The sequence below is a fragment of the Bos mutus genome, chromosome 24 (assembly GCF_027580195.1).
Source record: "Bos mutus isolate GX-2022 chromosome 24, NWIPB_WYAK_1.1, whole genome shotgun sequence".
Taxonomy (NCBI): Eukaryota; Metazoa; Chordata; class Mammalia; order Artiodactyla; family Bovidae; genus Bos; species Bos mutus.
The window spans coordinates 20,996,551-21,015,888 of NC_091640.1; the positions used below are offsets into that span (position 1 = coordinate 20,996,551).

Genomic DNA, 19,338 nt, shown 5'->3' on the forward strand with positions numbered 1-19,338 from the left:
TTAATAATGCCTTTTGGATAGCGTGAACTCAGGCTTCTTATACTGGGAACCATGAGTGCTGGATATAATGAAAATGGACTTAGGTGCATCTTTCAAAGCACCAGAGAGAATGTCTGCAAAGTGACGTTTCATTCTTCCCTTCCCTGAGAGTTTCACCTGCCACAGTCTCACCTGTCCGCACAGACTTTGCTTTGGCAAATCTGAACCTGCTCACTGTTCTCCTCAAGAGGCACCTCTATAGGCTCCATCCCTAATGAACAAAGGTTAGAGACAAATTTATCATCATGCAAAAAAGAGCAAGTATATGTTTTTAAAGTCCATTATTCTGAAATATACAAGAATTAATGAGCTGGGCAATTGGTTGAGCCAAATAAGTGGCTGGGTCTTAGAAATCTCTTTATAACACAGAGATTCTCTTCCTCATTGTTAGCACCACCAGCAGCAGGTGTACCGAGCAGCTTTCTCGCGGGAGACCCTGCACTGGGGCAGTCACATCCATAGTCGCTGCGATGCTGTAAATTCCTCTGAAAGATGTCTCTCCCTCTGGAGGACTCCACATCCTGATGTCATTGCTCTCTAAGCTACCTAGATCCTCTAGAAATAGACAGGCTGGCATGAAGGCTCGGTCTGGAAGGAGGTCAGCATAGAGTGTCAATTCTCCTAGCTCCTAGGAGTCAACATCAAATTGGATTCCTGAATCAAACATCATTAGTGCTAAAAAAAAAAAAAACTGTTACCATGTCAGTGGAGTTGGGAAGTGATTCTTCTCTAAAAAGTTTTTATACACATTATACATACAAAGGAGCATACAACATATGTACATAAACTTAGAATAAAATATGCGGAAGAAACTAGAGGAAATTGATCCAGGGCCCCTGAAGAGTGTAAGATTGTTGATAAAGGCTGGAACAGCTGAGGCATGCTGCCACTCTGCATGCCTTCTCATCCTTCATGAGTCATTAAAAATACAGGGACAGGCATGAAGCCAAGATGCCTGAGTAGAATCCGTGGTGGCCCTTCTCTGTGGATACCTCCTCTGTGGCCCACCTGTGCTCTCCAGCCATACAGATTCATGTGATATTTGGTAGAAACTAACACAATACTGTAAAGCAATTATCCTTCAATTAAAAATAAGTAAATTTTGAAAAATTTACACACAAATGTTCATAGCAGCATTATTCATAATAACCACAAGTGGAAACAATCTAAATATCCCTCAACTGATAAATGGATAAAAAAATAAGTATGTCTAATTGTTCAACAGTATGATGATCCTTAGAAACATTATGCTAAGTGAATACAGTCATATACTGTATGATCCCAATTACATGAAACATCCAGAACAGGCAAACCCATAGAGACAGAAAGTAGATTAGTAGTGGCCGGGGACTGGGGATGAGGTTGGGAATAGGAAGTGACTGCTGGTGGGTACGGGCTTTTTCATTTAGGATGAGGACAAAGTGTTCTAAAGTTTATTGTGGTGATGACTGTAAATATACAAGAATAATAATAATTGAATGGTACAGTTCAAATGAATACATTTTGTGGAATGTTCTATAAATATTGATCAGGCTAGAAGAAATAAATAAAAAGGTGGAAAATGATATACTATGCAAACACTAACCAAAACAGAGCTGAATGGTAGGATTTGTAACAAAGAATTTCACACTTCAAACTTTGGAACAAAGAAAATTATGATATATAAAGAGGAACATTGTTTAAAGAGGGACCAATTCACCACGAAGTCAAGTATACTATGTGAAGCAAAAACCAACAGAACTAAGGAGAAAGCAGACAAATCGACAATTACAGTTGAGGACTTCAACACTCTTTTTTCAGTCATTAACAGAACTAGTAGCAAGTGCATAAAAAGCCAGCAGGTATATAGAAAAACAGCAATACTGATCAACAAAGTGGATATAACTGACATCTACAGAACACTCCACCCAACAACAGAATACACATTCCTCTCAAGTGTATATGGAACACTCATGGCAATAAATCACATCCTTGGTTATAACCCAAAACTTAACAAATTTTAATGAATTTAAAATCTACAAAGTAAGTACTCTCTTTTGGAGAGTTTATGGAATTAAACTAAAATCAATAACAGAATGAAAATAAGAACATCTCCAAATATATAGAAATTAACACACTTCTGTAATCGATGGGTCAAAATGAACATACAGAGAGCAAGTAAGTACATCAAAAGATGCTTAACATCATTAGCCAGTAGGGAAATCAAATTAAAATCATGATGGGATGCCATTACACACCTATTAAAATAAATAATACAAAACACTGACAAAAACTGACCGGATGTGGAGCAACTAGAACTCTCATACACTACTGGTGGAAATGAAAACAATTAATTCCAGAAAATGGTCTGGAAGTTTCTTTTAAAAGTAAATTACCCTTAATATATGACCCTGCAATCAACTCTTAGTATTTATTCTAAAGAAATGAAAACTTCTGAGCACCCAAAAACCTGTACATGAATGTTAAAAGCAGCTCTATTCATAATTTCTCAAAACTAAAAATGACTCAGATGCCCTTCAGTAGATAAAAAGAGGACATACCACACTCAAGTATGTCCATACAACGGAATACTACTCAACAATAAAAAAAGAATAAACTACTGATTCATGCAATAACTTAGATGGGACTTAAAGGCCTCATGCTGAGTGAAAGAAACCAACATCAAAAGGTTACAGATTGTGTGTTTACATTTATAGAACATCCTCAAAAAAAACTAACAGTGATAATTTTTAAAGGGTAAAAAAAAAAAAAAGCCATAGTGATAGAGCTTTGACTGCCAGGTGTTAAGGACGGGGAAAAGAGAGACTAAAAAGGGATGGCATGAAGGAGTTTCCTGGGGTTTCGTTTCTTGTTTTGTATCTCGATTATGGGAGTGACTATTCAATTGTGTGCATGGGTTAAAATTCATACAGAGAACAAAAGGCCAAGAACAGCCAGGACCATTTGGAAGCATGGGGTGGAAGGACCAGCCCTATCAGTTATTGTTGTTCTTCGGTCACTCAGTCGTGTCCGACTCTTTGTGACCCCATGGACTGCAGCACGCCAGGCTTCCCTGTCCTTTACCATCTCCTGGAGCTTGCTCAAACTCGTGTCCATCAAGTTGGTGATGCCATCCAACCATCTCATCCTCTGTCATCCCCTTCTCCTCCTGCCTTCAATCTTTTCCAACATCAGGGTCTTTTCCAATGATTCGGCTTTTCCCATCAGGTCACCAAAGTATTGGAGCCTCAGCATCAGCCCTTCCAATGAATATTCAGAGCTGATTTCCTTTAGGATTGACTGGTTGGATCTCCTTGCTGTCCAAGGGACTCTCGAGTCTTCTCCAAAACCACAGTTCAAATGCATCAATTCTTGGGCACTCAGCCTTCTTTCCAGTCCAACTCTCACATCTGTACATGACTACTAGAAAAACCATAGCTGTGACTATATAGACCTTTGTCAGCAAAGTAATGTTTCTGTTTTTTAATATGCTATCTAGGTTTGTCATAGCTTTTCCTCCAAGGAGCAAGCATCTTTCAATTTCATGGCTGCAGTCACCATCTGCAGTGATTTTGGAGCCCAAGAAAATAAAATTTGTCATTGTTTCCATTTTTTCTCATCGATTTGCCATGAAGTTATGGGACCAGATGCCATGATCTTAGTTTTTTGAATGTTGAGTTTTAAGCCAGTTTTTTTCACTCTCTTCTTTCACTTTCATCAAGAGGCTCTTTAGATCCTCTTTGCTTTCTGCCATTAGGGTAGTATCATCTGCATATTCGAGGTTATTGATATTTCTCCTGGCAATCTTGATTCCAGCTTGAGCTTCATCCAGTCTGGCATTTCACATGATATACTGTGCATGTACATTAAATAAGCAAAGTGACAAAATACAGCCTTGACATACTCCTTTCCCAGTTTTGAACCTGTCTATTGTTCCATGTCTGGTTCTAACTGTTGCTTCTTGACCTGCATACAGGTTTCTCAGGAGGCAGGTAAGGTGGTCTGGTATTCCCATCTCTTGAAAAATTTTCCAAAGTTTGTTGTGATTCACACAATCAAAGGCTTTAGCATAGTCAATGAAGCAGAAGTAGATTATCAGTTATTGAGATTCAGTATATACTTCTAGTAGTGACACTGGCTCATTGGTTCAAGAAAAAATAAACCACTGGAGCAGAATGGAACCCCTACAGCCAAGAAGCATGATCAATGAATATATGGAAATGGTATATATCACAAAAGTATAGCTGTAAGTTAGGAGGGAAACTGGAATATTCTGTAAATGGTAGGTGGAGTGCAGAAGAAGTGAGAGCACAGAGGAGAACACAGGGAATTTCATCTATATCTGAAATGTTTCTATTTCTTAAAAGGAGGAGGAGGAGAAAGAGGATGTGCAGAAGGGACAAAGAAGGTAGGTAACAAGAGGGGAGAGATAGGCAAGGAGGAGAAATTGAAGCAAATGTGGCCAAATGCTAAGCTTCTTAAACTTCGATGATGTAAGTATGTTCAGTTCAGTTCAGTCACTCAGTCGTGTCCAACTCTTTGTGACCCCATGAACCACAGCACGCCAGGCCTCCCTGTCCATCAATAACTCCCGGAGTTCACCCAAACCCATGTCCATTGAGTCGGTGATGCCATCCAACCATCTCATCCTCTGTCGTCCCCTTCTCCGCCTGCCCTCAATCTTGCCCAGCATCAGGGTCTTTTCAAATGAATCAACTCTTCACATCAGGTGGCCAAAGTACTGGAGTTTCAGCTTCAGCATCAGTCCTTCCAATGAATATTCAGGACTGACTTCCTTTAGGATGGACTGGTTGGATCTCCCTGCAGTCTAAGGGACTCTCAAGAGTCTTCTCCAACAACAGTTCAAAAGCATCAGTTCTTCAGCGCTCAGCTTTCTTTATAGTCCAACTCTCACATCCATACATAACTACTTGAAAAACCATAGCTTTGACTAGACAGACCTTTGTTGGCAAAGTCTGCTTTTGAATATGCTATCTAGGTTGGTCATAACTTTCCTTCCAAGGAGTAAGCATCTTTTAATTTCATGGCTGCAATCACCATCTGCACTGATTTTGGAGCCCAGAAAAATAAAGTTAGCCACTGTTTCCACTGTTTCCCCATCTATTTGCCATGAAGTAATGGGCCCAGATGCCATGATCTTAGTTTTCTGAATGTTGAGCTTTAAGCCAACTTTTTCACTCTCCTCTTTCACTTTCATCAAGAGGCTTTTTAGTTCCTTTTTACTTTCTGCCATAAGGGTGGTGTCATCTGCATATCTGAGATTATTGATATTTCTCCCAGCATTCTTGATTCCAGCTTGTGCTTCATCCAGCCCAGTATTTCTCATGATGTACTCTGCATATAAGTTAAATAAAGCAGGGTGACAATATACAGCCTTGACATATTCCTTTTCCTATTTGGAACCAGTCTGTTGGTCCATGGCCAGTTCTAACTATTGCTTCCTGACCTGCATACACGTTTCTCAAGAGGCAGGTCAGGTAGTCTGGTATTCCCATCTCTTTCAGAATTTTCCACAGTTTATTGTGATCCACACAGTCAAAGGCTTTGGCATAGTCAATAAAGCAGAAGTAGATGTTTTTCTGGAACTCTCTTGCTTTTTCCATGATCCAGCGGATGTTGGCAATTTGACCTCTGGTTCCTCTGCCTTTTCTAAAACCAGCTTGAACATCTGGAAGTTCATGGTTCATGTACTGCTGAAGCCTGGCTTAGAAAATTTTGAGCATTACTTTGCTAGCATGTGAGATGAGTGCAGTTGTGCAGTAGTTTTAGCATTCTTTGGCACTGCCTTTCTTTGGGATTGGAATGAAAACTGACCTTTTCTAGTCCTGTGGCCACTGCTGAGTTTTCCAAATTTGCTGGCATATTGAGTGCAGCACTTTCACAGCATCATCTTTCAGGATTTGAAATAGCTCAACTGGAATTCCATCATCTCCACTAGCTTTGTTCATAGTGATGCTCCCTAAGGCCCACTTGACTTCACATTCCAGGATGTCTGGCTCTAGGTGAGTGATCACACCATCGTGATTATCCGGGTCATGGAGATCTTCTTTGTATAGTTCATCTGTGTATTCTTGCCACCTCTTCTTAATATTTTCTGCTTCTGTTAGCTCCATACCATTTCTGTCCTTTATTGAGCCCATCTTTGCATGAAATGTTTCCTTGGTATCTCTGATTTTCTGGAAGAGATCTCTAGTCTTTCCCATTCTATTGTTTTCCTCTATTTCTTTACATGGATCACTGAGGAAGGCTTTCTTATCTCCTTGCTGTTCTTTGGAACTCTGAATTCAAATGGGTATATCTTTCCTTTTCTCCTTTGCTTTTCACTTCCCTTCTTTTCACAGCTATTTATAAGGCCTTCTCAGACAGCCATTTTGCTTTTTTGCATTTATTTTTCTTGGGGATGGTCTTGATTCCTTTCTCCTGTGCGATGTCACAAACCTCCATCCATAGTTCATCAGGCACTCTATCTATCAGATGCTTTAACCTCTGAGCCACCAGGGAAGCCCATCTATCAGATCTAGTCCCTTAAATCTATTTCTCACTTCCACTGTATAGTCATAAGGGATTTGATTTAGGTCATACCTGAATGGTCTAGTGGTTTTCTCCACTTTCTTCAATTTCAGTCTGAATTTGGCAATAAGGAGTTCACGATCTGAGCCACAGTCAGCTCCTGGTCTTGTTTTTGCTGACTGTATAAAGCTTCTCCATCTTTGGCTGCTAAGAATATAATCAGTCTGATTTCAGTGTTGACTATCTGGTGATGTCCATGTGTAGAGTCTTCTCTTATGCTGTTGGAAGAGGGTGCTATGACCAGTGTATTCTCTTGGCAGAACTCTATTAGCCTTTGCCCTGCTTCATTCTGTACTCCAAGGCCAAATTTACCTGTTACTCCAGGTGTTTGACTTCTTACTTTTGCATTCCAGTCCCCTATAATGAAATCTTTTTAGGGTGTTAGTTCTAGAAGGTCTTGTAGGTCTTCATGGAACTGTTCAACTTCAGCATTACTGGTCGGGGCATAAACTTGGATTACTGTGATATTGAATGGTTTGCCTTGGAAACGAACACAGATCATTCTGTCATTTTTGAGACTGCATCTTATTCAGATTTGTGCTGTCCAACACTGTAGCCACTACATGTATTAATTTAAATTAAATAAAATTTAAAATTTAGCTCCAGCATCCTGCACATTACACATACTCAGTAGCCACATCAGACTGATAGCTACCAAGCAGCACAATGTAGATGCTGAACATTTCCATCATCATATAAGGGTCCACTGGACAGAGCTGGTCTACATTCATACATGTTAGACAGTTCATAATAAAAATCCACAAAGAAGAATTAAAGCTTGCAGAACCTATGAAGAGTGAAGGAAATAAAACTAATGTAAGTGAAAGGACAACATACAGTTTCAAAATCGACACCTCTTTACTTTCTGATTGGATGGTCAGATCTTTACCTTTTCCCAGAAATATCCTCCATACACACACAAAACAAACAAAAAAAAACACAAGAGGAACAAACTTCCTACTGTCTTTTCTATACATCATTTCACTTCCTTTTGGAATATTTTAATGTTTAGTATAGGAAAAGCCATGATTTTATTTTATGAGAATAAAGCTACTCTTGACAACTACTCTGTAAAAGTGAACCCTGTTTTCAGACCTTGGGCTTTGATGACCATGATCCTCCGCTGCAGGTCAATGAAGGGCTGGATCAGGCAGAGCCGGGGCTCCTGTTTCTGACTCAGGCAAATGCCGTTGTGATTCACAACCATCCAGCTTCGGTCATACAGCAGCCCTTGACTTCCTAGAGGCCACCTGATCACCTAAAAAAAAAAGTCAGTGTATTTTAAGCCAGCATTCCTCAAAAATGATCTTCTCATTTATTGCACAGGGGCTGCACAGATGCAGATGGGCTTCAGGAATTCAGCACAGACTTTTAAAGGACGAAAGGGTGGAGGAGAAGGAAACAAAGAAGACAGGGACTTTCCTGGTGGCCCTGGTGGATTAAGAATCCACCTTGAAATGCAAGAGATGCAGGTACGATCCCTCGTGAAGGAACTAAGATCCCATGTGCCTCCAAACAGCTAAGCCCTTGCACCTCAACTACTGAACCCTCACTCTGGAGCCTTCATGCCACAACTCGAATGCCTTCGAACCACAATTACTGAGCCTGAGCACCTGCCAGGAGTACAGAGTCCATGTGTCTGTATGCTCAGTCATGTCCAACTCTTTAAGACCTCACAGACTGTAACCTGCCAGGCTCCTCTATCCATAGAATTCTCCAGGCAAGAATACTGGAGTGGCTTGACATTTCCTTCTCTGGGGGATCTTCCCGACCCAGGAATCAAATCCACGTCTCTGGTGTCTCCTGCATTGGCAGGCAGATTCTTTACCACTAGTGCCACCTGGGAAGCTCATGTGCTGCAACCAAAGATGCCACATCACCCAGCAGAGAACTCGTGTGCCTCAACTAAAACCTGACACAGCCAAATAAACAAACATTTAAAAAAGAAGAAGCCAATGCAAAGGAGACTACGGGATCAAGGGACCTTCCATTTACCCTCCAGATCCAGTTTCCATCCTTGTCCACTTCAGTGTGCTTTTTGCGTGGGTAATACGTGTGCCTAGCAGGGACGCGGAGAGCAGATCTCTGCCCACCCTGTGTTCCACTTCCCTCCCCACAGGTCTCTGCTGCTCCCACTGTCTGTGTGTCCTTCCACAGCTGTGGGTGCCTGAACAGGTATATCCTCATAATACAAACTTGTTTCTTGCACAAATGGTGGCTCCACTGAAATGGTCACTGAGCTGACCCATTTTAAGTGTATAAAATATGTATATTCCTCAATGCTTCATATTTATACAAAATTAAAATACAAATTATGCCCAGTGCCCAGATCTTGCACTTAATACCATTCTCCAACAAAAACAACCAGGACTTCTTGGAGAAACGGTTTATTCTAGCTCTGGGTCAGGAAATATACAAGATGAGCCAGGAGTACCTTGTAGTGCTGGAAAAGTAAGGAAGTGCTCAGAAAACAAAATAAGGGAGGTACATGAAAGGGGTGCAGGAGTTAACTGAAAGCATGTCCAGTGGCAAAAAAAAAAAAAAAAACCCAAACATTTGAACGACAACAACAATAATAATAACATAATATTGGATTAGGCTTCCCTGGTGACTCAGATGGTAAAGAATCTGCCAGCAGTGCAGGAGACCAGGGTTCAATCCCTGGGTCGGGAAGATCCCCTGGAGAAGGGAATGGCAACCCACTCCAGTATTCTCCCTTGGAGAATGATGGGCTACAGTCCATGGGGTCGCAAAGCCTCAGACACGACAGTGACTAACATATATATATAGAGTATTGGATTATAACCTAAAACATAAACTAAATACCCATGAGTCCATACTGATATAAATAAATGATTAAATAGAAAGGTCAACTCTCTCATATAGAAGAATTCCAAATTATTAATGTAGATGGTCCCCTCTCAAGAAGGTAGAACATAACTCCTTACCCATTAAATATGGGCTATGCTTAGTCACTTCCCTCTAAAGGGCACAGTATGGGAATGGGTGGAGGGGGAACCGAACAGTGAAGAACGCTGGCAAACACTATGAGACCCAGGTTAACATCAGTAGTGATAAGCCACAATGATACTATGTATCCTGACGTGATATGATGAGAACTTTATCTCTGGGGTCCTCCTGCCGTAAAACCCCAAACCCCAGTCTAATCCCCAGAAAGACATCAGGCAAAAACAAACTGATGGATATTCTAATAAATACCTGACCAGTATTCCTTAACACAATCAAGGTTCTGAAAATAGGGAAAGTCTAAGAAACTGGTACAGCCCCAGAGGAGCCTAAGGAGACACGAGAGCTAAATGTAACGTGGTGTTCTAGATGGGATCCAGAACACAAAAAGCACATTAGGGGGAAAATAATGAAATATCAATAGTGTGAGACTAGGTCTTTGCAGTTTTGTCCACAGGTTACACCCACTGTTTTCAGCACTGCCTGCTGTTAAAGAAGGGTGTACACCACCCACTGCTTTCGAAATGGTATTATGATTAAGAGACCAACATTCTTGCACAACTGAGCAAGAATCAATTTCACCCTTCTGTTTTCCTCTGAGCACCCAAGTCAACCACCCAAAGGAGTCTGAAAACTTCCAATCCAGGGTAATGATGAAAGGGAAGAATATTTAATCGGGGGCACTTTGGGGTGGGTCCTCGAGGGAGGGACCTGGGTAAAGATGGAGGCTTCAGAGGGAGGAAGTGAAGGAGAGGAACTTCCGGCCTGGGGTGAGTGCGGCGCAGATCTCAAAGAGGAACAATGTGAACGGAAACTGCTCCTGCAGCCCGGGGAGCCCTGTACCCAGGAAGCAGAAACGCGGTGCAGCGGAGGGTGGGGGGTAGGCACTCGGAGGACTGACAAGCCTGGCGCTTACATCTCACCTCTGACAGTTATCGGCTTTGGACAACTTACCACCTTCCTGAGCCTTGGCCCTGTCATGTATTATATAAAATGAACATTTATTGTGGTTGGATTAGGTGAAAACCAAAACAGTGCATAAAATGTAAAGCAACTGAATATAACAGGTGACCCACAGATGTTAACCCCTTTACTCTGCCCTTCACTTGCCTTGTGTATCAGACATCCTCTCCCACAGACCATGGCTGCTCCTGCTGGCAGAGACCTCGAGTTCAGCAATATTAGGGGCCAAGCCCAGAATCCAACACTAAGTCACTATTTCTTTCGGAAAATGTGTTTTGAATTACAAATAACTTTTTAGAAGACAGTCTATTATTGGGTGGCATTTCTCCATGGATCTCTCATTTCTGCATGTCTGGCAGTGGCACCCCACTCCAGTACTCTTGCCTGGAAAATCCCATGGGCGTAGGAGCCTGGTGGGCTGCAGTCCATGGGGTCGCTAAGAGTCGGACACGACTGAGCAACTTCACTTTCACTTTTCACTTTCATGCATTGGAGAAGGAAATGGCAACCCACTCCAGTGTTCTTGCCTGGAGAATCCCAGGGACGGGGGAGCCTGGTGGGCTGCCATCTATGGGGTCACACAGAGTCGGACACGACTGAAGTGACTTAGCAGCAGCAGCAGCAGCTTTAACAAGCAGAAGCACCAACTGTCCTCTGTTCCAGACTCTCCTGTCGAGGATGTCTGTATAGTGAACAGCTCTATAACCCTCTGGAGTAGAGGGCAAGTTTGCTCACAGCCCAGTATCACAAACGTATCAGCTCCTCCCTGATTGAGGACTACACAGCTTGACTGGCATCCTATTATGAAAGAGGTTTCCTGAGTTAGGGGGCTTCCAAATATGAACAGAGCATCCACCTGGACCCCTCTGGACCCTTTCTTTGGACTTGGGGGGAAAGAAAAGCAATACAAACATGAAGCTCTTGCTACCTGAAGGCTGTTAGTAACAGCCTTTTCTCTCTGACTCAGGAGTCTCATCTTCCCCCGTCCCCCAGCATGCGAGATCCTAAAGCTGCATCCCCCGCTTTGGAAATGCAGAGTCTTCACCTCTGGACCACCAGGGAAGCCCCATGGAATCTCATGTCTCTTGTCAGCATCCAAGACACTGAGGCAGGCTGGGTTGTGAGCTTGCTAGGAGGGCAAAGTCTCAGGCCCATTGCTGTTCCTTACACCCACTTGTTGGAACATGTCTATCATTTTCTATCCTTTGATTTCCCACCTAAACATTGAGTTTACTGGCTTCTGCCTTCCTTCTTCCTCTTTGTCTAGTGCAAGCTTTCAGCTACCATGTCTGTGTTGGCATGCGAAGGGTAAGTTTTTCAGCTGTTGCAGCTGGGGGCTGGGTTACGGAAGGATTTGAGCAAATAAGTATTCACTGAGGGCAATGGGGGCAGAAGGCAATGGCACCCCACTCCAGTACTCTTGCCTGGAAAATCCCATGGACGGAGGAGCCTGGTAGGCTGCAGTCCATGGGGTTGCCGCAAGTCAGACACGACTGAACGACTTCACTTTCACTTTTCACTTTCATGCATTGGAGAAGGAAATGGCAACCCACTCCAGTGTTCTTGCCTGGAGAATCCCAGAGACGGGGGAGCCTGGTGGGCTGCTGTCTATGGGGTCGCACAGAGTCGGACACGACTGAAGTGACTTAGCAGCAGCAGCAGCAGCAGAAGGCAAGGGGAGCTAGGTTTCTCACAGGATTTACAAGTGCAGGGGAAGGCTAAATAAACCCTGTAGTGTTGGATTGGAATTGGAGATATCAGTGTGAAATCATGGCTATGAATGGATAGACAGATAAATGATAGGTAGACAGACAGAGAGAGAGATAGATGTGTGTGTGTGTGTGTGTTGTAAAGTTATCTGTTTCCCTCCTGAGACACTGCCCTCCATGAGGGAAGGAAGCATTTCCATTTTGTTCATCACTGCACACAGGTACAGGCCCAGCAGGTGGCAAGTACTCAGTGTATAGTTTCTGAATGAGCAGACGGACGGAAGACTTTTAGCAAAATATGAAACCTTACTGAATCTCAGTGTCTTCATCTGTAAAATGGGTCACTGATTCCTGCTGTGTTTCTGTGTGCAGCATGGCTATTCTACAGGACATGACTCATCTGAGAAAACAGCGTCCTGACACTCCTCACCTGCCTGCATTCAAGAGTGGAAAAGAACTTGCTTGTTCATGGTCTCAGACTGGAGGACAGTCTCCTTCAGCATGGAATATCCAATGAGGAGCTAGGGAGCCTGTGATCCCAGAGGCTAAGGAGGTTGGGACTTCACCTGGGACTTGGGACACACACATATCATAGAAAGACAGTCTCATAGGAAGTTCGGCCACTGCAGGAGGGGTCAGGACCAGTTGGCCAACCAAGGCAAGCACTCCCATCTCCCAGGTAGGGTGACTGCCAGGCCAGCTTGTTTGCAGACATTATGTAGTTCACCTACACAGGGAGAGCTAAGAAGACAGGCTCAGGACAGTGTTGACCCAAGGAGTCAGTAGACCTGGGTTCAAATCCTTTCCCTATCATTTATTAAGGGGTCATAACCTAGGCAGAGTGCTTAACCTCAATAACCCCAAGGCTCCATATCTATACAATAGAGATGATATTATCTAGCACCTTATATTATCGTTTTGATGATCAAATGAACCAAAGTATGTAAAACGCTTCTGCATAAAAGTTACATTCATAACTATCAACAGTAACTAGGCAGTCACAACCAGAAACAGGGTCCCCTCAGGGATTCCCGTAAGCAGAATCATGGTCAAAAGTTAGCTCAAACCAAGAAAGGCAGAATGAGGACTTCTCTGGTGGAGCAGTGGATAAGAACCTGCTACCAGAGGAAGATAAACTTCCAAACTCATTCTATGAGGCCACCATCACCCTAATACCAAAACCTGACAAAGATCCCACAAAAAAAGAAAACTACAGGCCAATATCACTGATGAACATAGATGCAAAAATCCTTAACAAAATTTTAGCAATCAGAATCCAAGAACACATTAAAAAGATCATACACCATGACCAAGTGGGCTTTATCCCAGGGATGCAAGGATTCTTCAATATCCGCAAATCAATCAATGTAATACACCACATTAACAAATTGAAAAATAAAAACAATATGATTATCTCAATAGATTCAGAGAAAGCCTTTGACAAAATTCAACACCCATTTATGATAAAAACTCTCCAGAAAGCAGGAATAGAAGGAGCATACCTCAACATAATAAAAGCTACATATGACAAACCCACAGCAAACATTATCCTCAATGGTGAAAAATTGAAAGCATTTCCTCTAAAGTCAGGAACAAGACAAGGGTGCCCACTTTCACCATTACTATTCAACATAGTTTTGGAAGTTTTGGCCACAGCAATCAGAGCAGAAAAAGAAATAAAAGGAATCCAAATTTGAAAAGAAGAAGTAAAACTCTCACTGTTTGCAGATGACATGATCCTTTACATAGAAAACTCTAAAGACTCCACCAGAAAATTACCAGAACTAATCAATGACTATAGTAAAGTTGCAGGATATAAAATCAACACACAGAAATCCCTTGCATTTCTATACACTGATAATGAGAAAACAGAAAGAGAAATTAAGGAAACAATTCCATTCACCATTGCAATGGAAAGAATAAAATACTTAGGAATATATCTACCTAAAGAAACTAAAGACCTATAAATAGAAAACTATAAAACACTGGTGAAAGTAATCAAAGAGGACTCTAATAGATGGGGAAATATACCATGTTCATGGACTGGAAGAATCAATATAGTGAAAATGAGTATACTACCCAAGCAATTTATAGATTCAATGCAATCCCTATCAAGCTACCAATGGTATTCTTCACAGAGCTAGAACAAATAATTTCACAATTTGTATGGAAATATAAAAAACCTCGAATAACCAAAGCTATCTTGAGAAAGAAGAATGGAACTGGAGGAATCAACCTACCTGACCTCAGGCTCTACTACAAAGCCACAGTCATCAAGACAGTATGGTATTGGCACCAAGACAGAAATATTGATCAATGGAACAAAATAGAAAGCCCAGAGATAAATCCACGCACATATGGACACCTTATCTTTGACAAAGGAGGCAAGAATATACAATGGATTAAAGACAATCTCTTTAACAAGTGGTGCTGGGAAAACTGGTCAACCACTTGTAAAAGAATGAAACTAGAACACTTTCTAACACCATACACAAAAATAAACTCAAAATGGGTTAAAGATCTAAACATAAGACCAGAAACTATAAAACTCCTAGAGGAGAACATAGGCAAAACACTCTCTGACATACATCACAGCAGGATCTCTATGACCCACGTCCCAGAATATTGGAAATAAAAGCAAAAATAAACAAATGGGACCTAATTAAACTTAAAAGCTTCTGCACAACAAAGGAAACTATAAGCAAGGTGAAAAGACAGCCTTCAGAATGGGAGAAAATAATGGTAAATGAAGCTACTGACAAACAACTAATCTCAAAAATATACAAGCAACTCCTACAGTTCAATTCCAGAAAAATAAAATGACCCAATCAAAAAATGGGCCAAAGAACTAAATAGACATTTCTCCAAAGAAGACATACAGATGGCTAACAAACACATGAAAAGATGCTCAACATCACTCATTATCAGAGAAATGCAAATCAAAACCACTATGGGGTACCATTTCATGCCAGTCAGAATGGCTGCGATCCAAAAGTCTACAAGCAATAAATGCTGGAGAGGGTGTGGAGAAAAGGGAACCCTCTTACACTGTTGGTGGGAATGCAGACTAGTACGGCCACTATGGAGAACAGTGTGGAGGTTCCTTAAGAAACTGGAAATAGAACTGCCTTATGATCCAGCAATCCCACTGCTGGGCATACACACTGAGGAAACCAGAATTGAAAGAGACACGTGTACCCCAATGTTCATCGCAGCACTGTTTATAATAGCCAGGACATGGAAGCAACCTAGATGCCCATCAGCAGATGAATGGATAAGAAAGCTGTGGTACATATACACAATGGAGTATTACTCAGCCATTAAAAAGAATACATTTGAATCAATCCTAATGAGATGGATGAAACTGGAGCCTATTATACAGAGTGAAGTAAGCCAGAAAGAAAAAACACCAATACAGTATACTAATACATATATATGGAATTTAGAAAGATGATAACAATAACCCTGTATACGAGACAGCAAAAGAGACACTGATGTATAGAACAGTCTTTTGGACTCTGTGGGAGAGGGAGAGGGTGGGATGATTTGGGAGAATGGCATTGAAATACGTATAATATCATATATAGAACGAGTCGCCAGTCCAGGTTCGATGCACGATACTGGATGCTTGGGGCTGGTGCACTGGGACGACCCAGAGGATGGTATGGGGAGGGAGGAGGGAGGAGGGTTCAGGATGGGGAACACATGTATACCTGTGGCAGATTCATTTCGATGTTGGCAAAACCAATACAATACTGTAAAGTTTAAAAATAAAATAAAATTAAAAAAAATATATTCAAGATCCAAAAAAAAAAAAAGAACCTGCTACCAACCCGGGGGACACGGGTCCGAGAAAATCCCACATGCTGCAAAGCCACTGAACCCATGGGTCACAACTACTCAGTCTGTGCTCCAGAGCCTGGGAACTGTAACCACTGAGCTTGGGTGCTGCAGGTACTGAAGGTTTGATTTTCTGCATGCTTCCCTTCACTTCCTGAACTTTTTTTCTTTGCTTTATCAAAAAATATTAAAAAATAAACACAAAAGAAGCAATCTCTTTAGCTGCCACTGAAACCCTTACCTCAAACGCTGCACAGGACTTGATTGGGTAGAGGAAAAGGTTGGTGATGACGTGTGACCTGAGGTCCCCATCTGGGACATCAGCAGCTTTCTCTGAAGTGGTCTGCTGGGTTCCAGTGGCCTCCAGCAGGGGCGGACACAGACCCTCTGCGTCCACAGCGGTGGGTGAGTTGTTCCAAACCCCGGAGTGTGGGGAAGTGTCTTCCTGAGGTGAGGAGCTACCTCTGGCGCGGGTGGCAGGCACGGCGTTCTGAGCCTCACTGTCTTCTGGCGGGGCTCCAGCCTCCCCCGGGGTGGCCAGAGGGAGAGGCTGGCCATGAGACGAGTGCAGTCGGGTTGCTATGACGAACCTGAGGAAGGCCTGGGCATCCTCAAGCGTAGACATGTATCCAAAAGAAATCCTCACAGAGCCCGTCGGCTGCCCGTCTATGAGGTCCACATCGTCTCCGCAGACATGACCAGCCTAGGAGAAAGAAACAAGTCAGCCAGAGAGAATATGCCTCACGGATGGACCAGAAACCATTCTGTAAAACAACGTTTATTGATAATAGAAGATAAAATGCACCCAGGAAAACAGAACTGCAACACTAAGAAGAGCTGCATGCCTCAGGCATAGTTCCGAAAACCCAGGGCCCTGACTCCCTCTCTGGCCACCACGTGGCTCACTGTGGATGGGGACCTATACCAATCCCAAGGGGCCATTAAAACGTTTAAAAGACACAACACTGTAAATCAACTATATTTCAATATAAATAAATAAATTTTTTTTTTAAGTTTAAAAGCAATTGTTCACATAAAGCATTAACCAGAGCCATATACACAATGCTGACCCACAGGGGCATCAATACAGACCGGAGTTTCAGAAGCACAGATGGGTCAGCTCCTTGGCCTACCCAGGGCTGAAGGGGGAGGATAGCTTGCTGGCCATGCCTTTTAGACTCTCTCAGGATCGAAGGGAGGCCTGTATCCTTTGCAGCCGCCTTTTGACAAAAGGGCAAAACAGAGATGCTGCCCCAAGGAACGACTGGCCCAAGCCCATAATGAAAGCCAAAGGCAGTACTTAATGCCTGGCCGGGAAGTGGGGAAAGAAAAGCAAGAAGTCCCCAAGCCTCTCCAAGCCCTGCTGCCTGGTATTGATCACTGCTCCAGCGGCCTACCTCCCCAGAGCTGAACCCAAGTCAGATATCCAAAGAGATGGATCCATGGCATTCCTCAGGTTCAATATTATATCTGGAATTCCATTCATTTGTGTTCTAAGACTCCCTCTCTCTTTTTAAGCAGAACACAGTTCATTGTTGGTTGGGATCTAATATATTCATTATTTAGTGGCAGCCAAAAGAAACAATTTATAAACTATTCTGATATAAATAAGGCTTTTTGCCACTCAAACTAGTCTTATGAAATGGTTCAAAATAAAATGTACCTTGAAGTGACAAACCACACCTCAGGGAAGTGGCAGGAAGGGTGAAAGAAAGTGAAGTCACTCAGTCTTGTCCGACTCTTTGCAACCCTGTGGACTGTAGCCTACCAGGCTCCTCCGTCCATGGGATTCTCCAGGCAAGAACACTGGAGTGGGTTGCCAATTCCTTCTCCAGGGGGTCTTCCTGAACCAGGGATTGAACCGGGGTCTCCCACATTGGAGGCAGACGCTTTAACCTCTGAGCCACCAGGGAAGCCATGGCAGGAAGGGTGGGGACCTGAGAAATGCAGAAGCCCGCTGGAAAAGTTCCTCTCCTCACTCTGCCAAAGGATGAGCGACTTCTTAGCTTGCAGATTTCACTCTGGCAGGACTAAATGAGTTAAGGACCCTCTGCATGTATGAGCACATTTTCACATTGGCTTGTCCTCTGTTAAAAGTCATCTTCTGAATTAAAAAAAAAAAAAAAAAAGTCCTCTACTGCCTTTAAATTTTTGCCCTCAAACTAAAAAACGCCTGGCATAGAGTCACTATCTTGAAGCATTTGCTAATTTTGTTGACCCTTTTTTCTTTGCACGTTCACAGGGTGGGCTCAGAGAAATGAACCTGAAGACCAGCCCCCACTCCAGACACGGATCCAGCCTCTGGTGAAGATGAGGCATTAGCATTGGGTCTTGCTGGCCAGCGTTCGGGCCAGAGGGTCCAGTACCAACCTGAAGATGCTTCTTCACCATCTCATCACTTATCCCCAGGTGCCTCTGGCAGGCCCCAGTGTTACAGAAGCAGCCGGTTCGCACATGGATGTTGTGAAGGCTGGCCATTTTATCCACCTATGGGTTTAATATGACACAGAACTAGGGTTAGGAGTGTCCAGTTTTACTCTGACTGCCTGGACTGAAAAGAGTTTCAGGTTCCATATTTGGGTCTCTCTTTCCTAACAGTAAAATGAAAATATGAGCTTGGAATTTTTCTCTAAAGTGCTATGATCCATCATGGGTTTACTAAATACATTTTATAAAATATTACTGATAATTAAAGCTTATCCCGTTGGGTAATTCCAGTTGAGGTATTTCAAATCCTGAAAGATGATGCTGTGAAAGTGCTGCACTCAATATGCCAGCAAATTTGGAAAACTCAGCAGTGGCCACAGGACTAGAAAAGGTCAGTTTTCATTCCAATCCCAAAGAAAGGCAATGCCAAAGAATGCTCAAACTACTGCACAATTGCACTCATCTCACACGCTAGTAAAGTAATGCTTAAAATTCTCCAAGCCAGGCTTCAGCAATACGTGAACCGTGAACTTGCAGATGTTCAAGCTGGTTTTAGAAAAGGCAGAGGAACCAGAGATCAAGTTGCCAACATCCGCTGGATCATGGAAAAAGCAAAAGAGTTCCAGAAAAACATCTATTTCTGCTTTATTGACTATGCCAAAGCCTTTGACTGTGTGGATCACAATAAACTGTGGAAAATTCTTCAAGAGATGGGAATACCAGACCACCTGACCTGCCTCTTGAGAAACCTGTGTGCAGATCAGGAAGCAACAGTTAGAACTGGACATGGAACAACAGATTGGTTCCAAATAGGAAAAGGAGT

The 19,338-nt window shown here is 42.6% G+C and overlaps 1 protein-coding gene across 5 annotated transcripts in view; it reads right to left on the reverse strand.

The window, feature by feature from the left end:
• The window catches only part of MOCOS (molybdenum cofactor sulfurase), a 58,619-nt gene that overhangs the window by 16,080 nt on the left and 23,201 nt on the right, over positions 1-19,338 (reverse strand). For all 5 annotated transcript variants that reach the window (XM_005889217.3, XM_070361957.1, XM_070361958.1 and 2 more), the window contains exons 7-10: positions 18,459-18,575; positions 16,330-16,791; positions 7,705-7,867; positions 172-250 (exon numbers count right to left, since the gene is read on the reverse strand). In XM_005889217.3, coding sequence (XP_005889279.2) covers positions 172-250; positions 7,705-7,867; positions 16,330-16,791; positions 18,459-18,575 — 821 coding nt within the window. The remainder of the gene's footprint in view (positions 1-171; positions 251-7,704; positions 7,868-16,329; positions 16,792-18,458; positions 18,576-19,338) is intronic.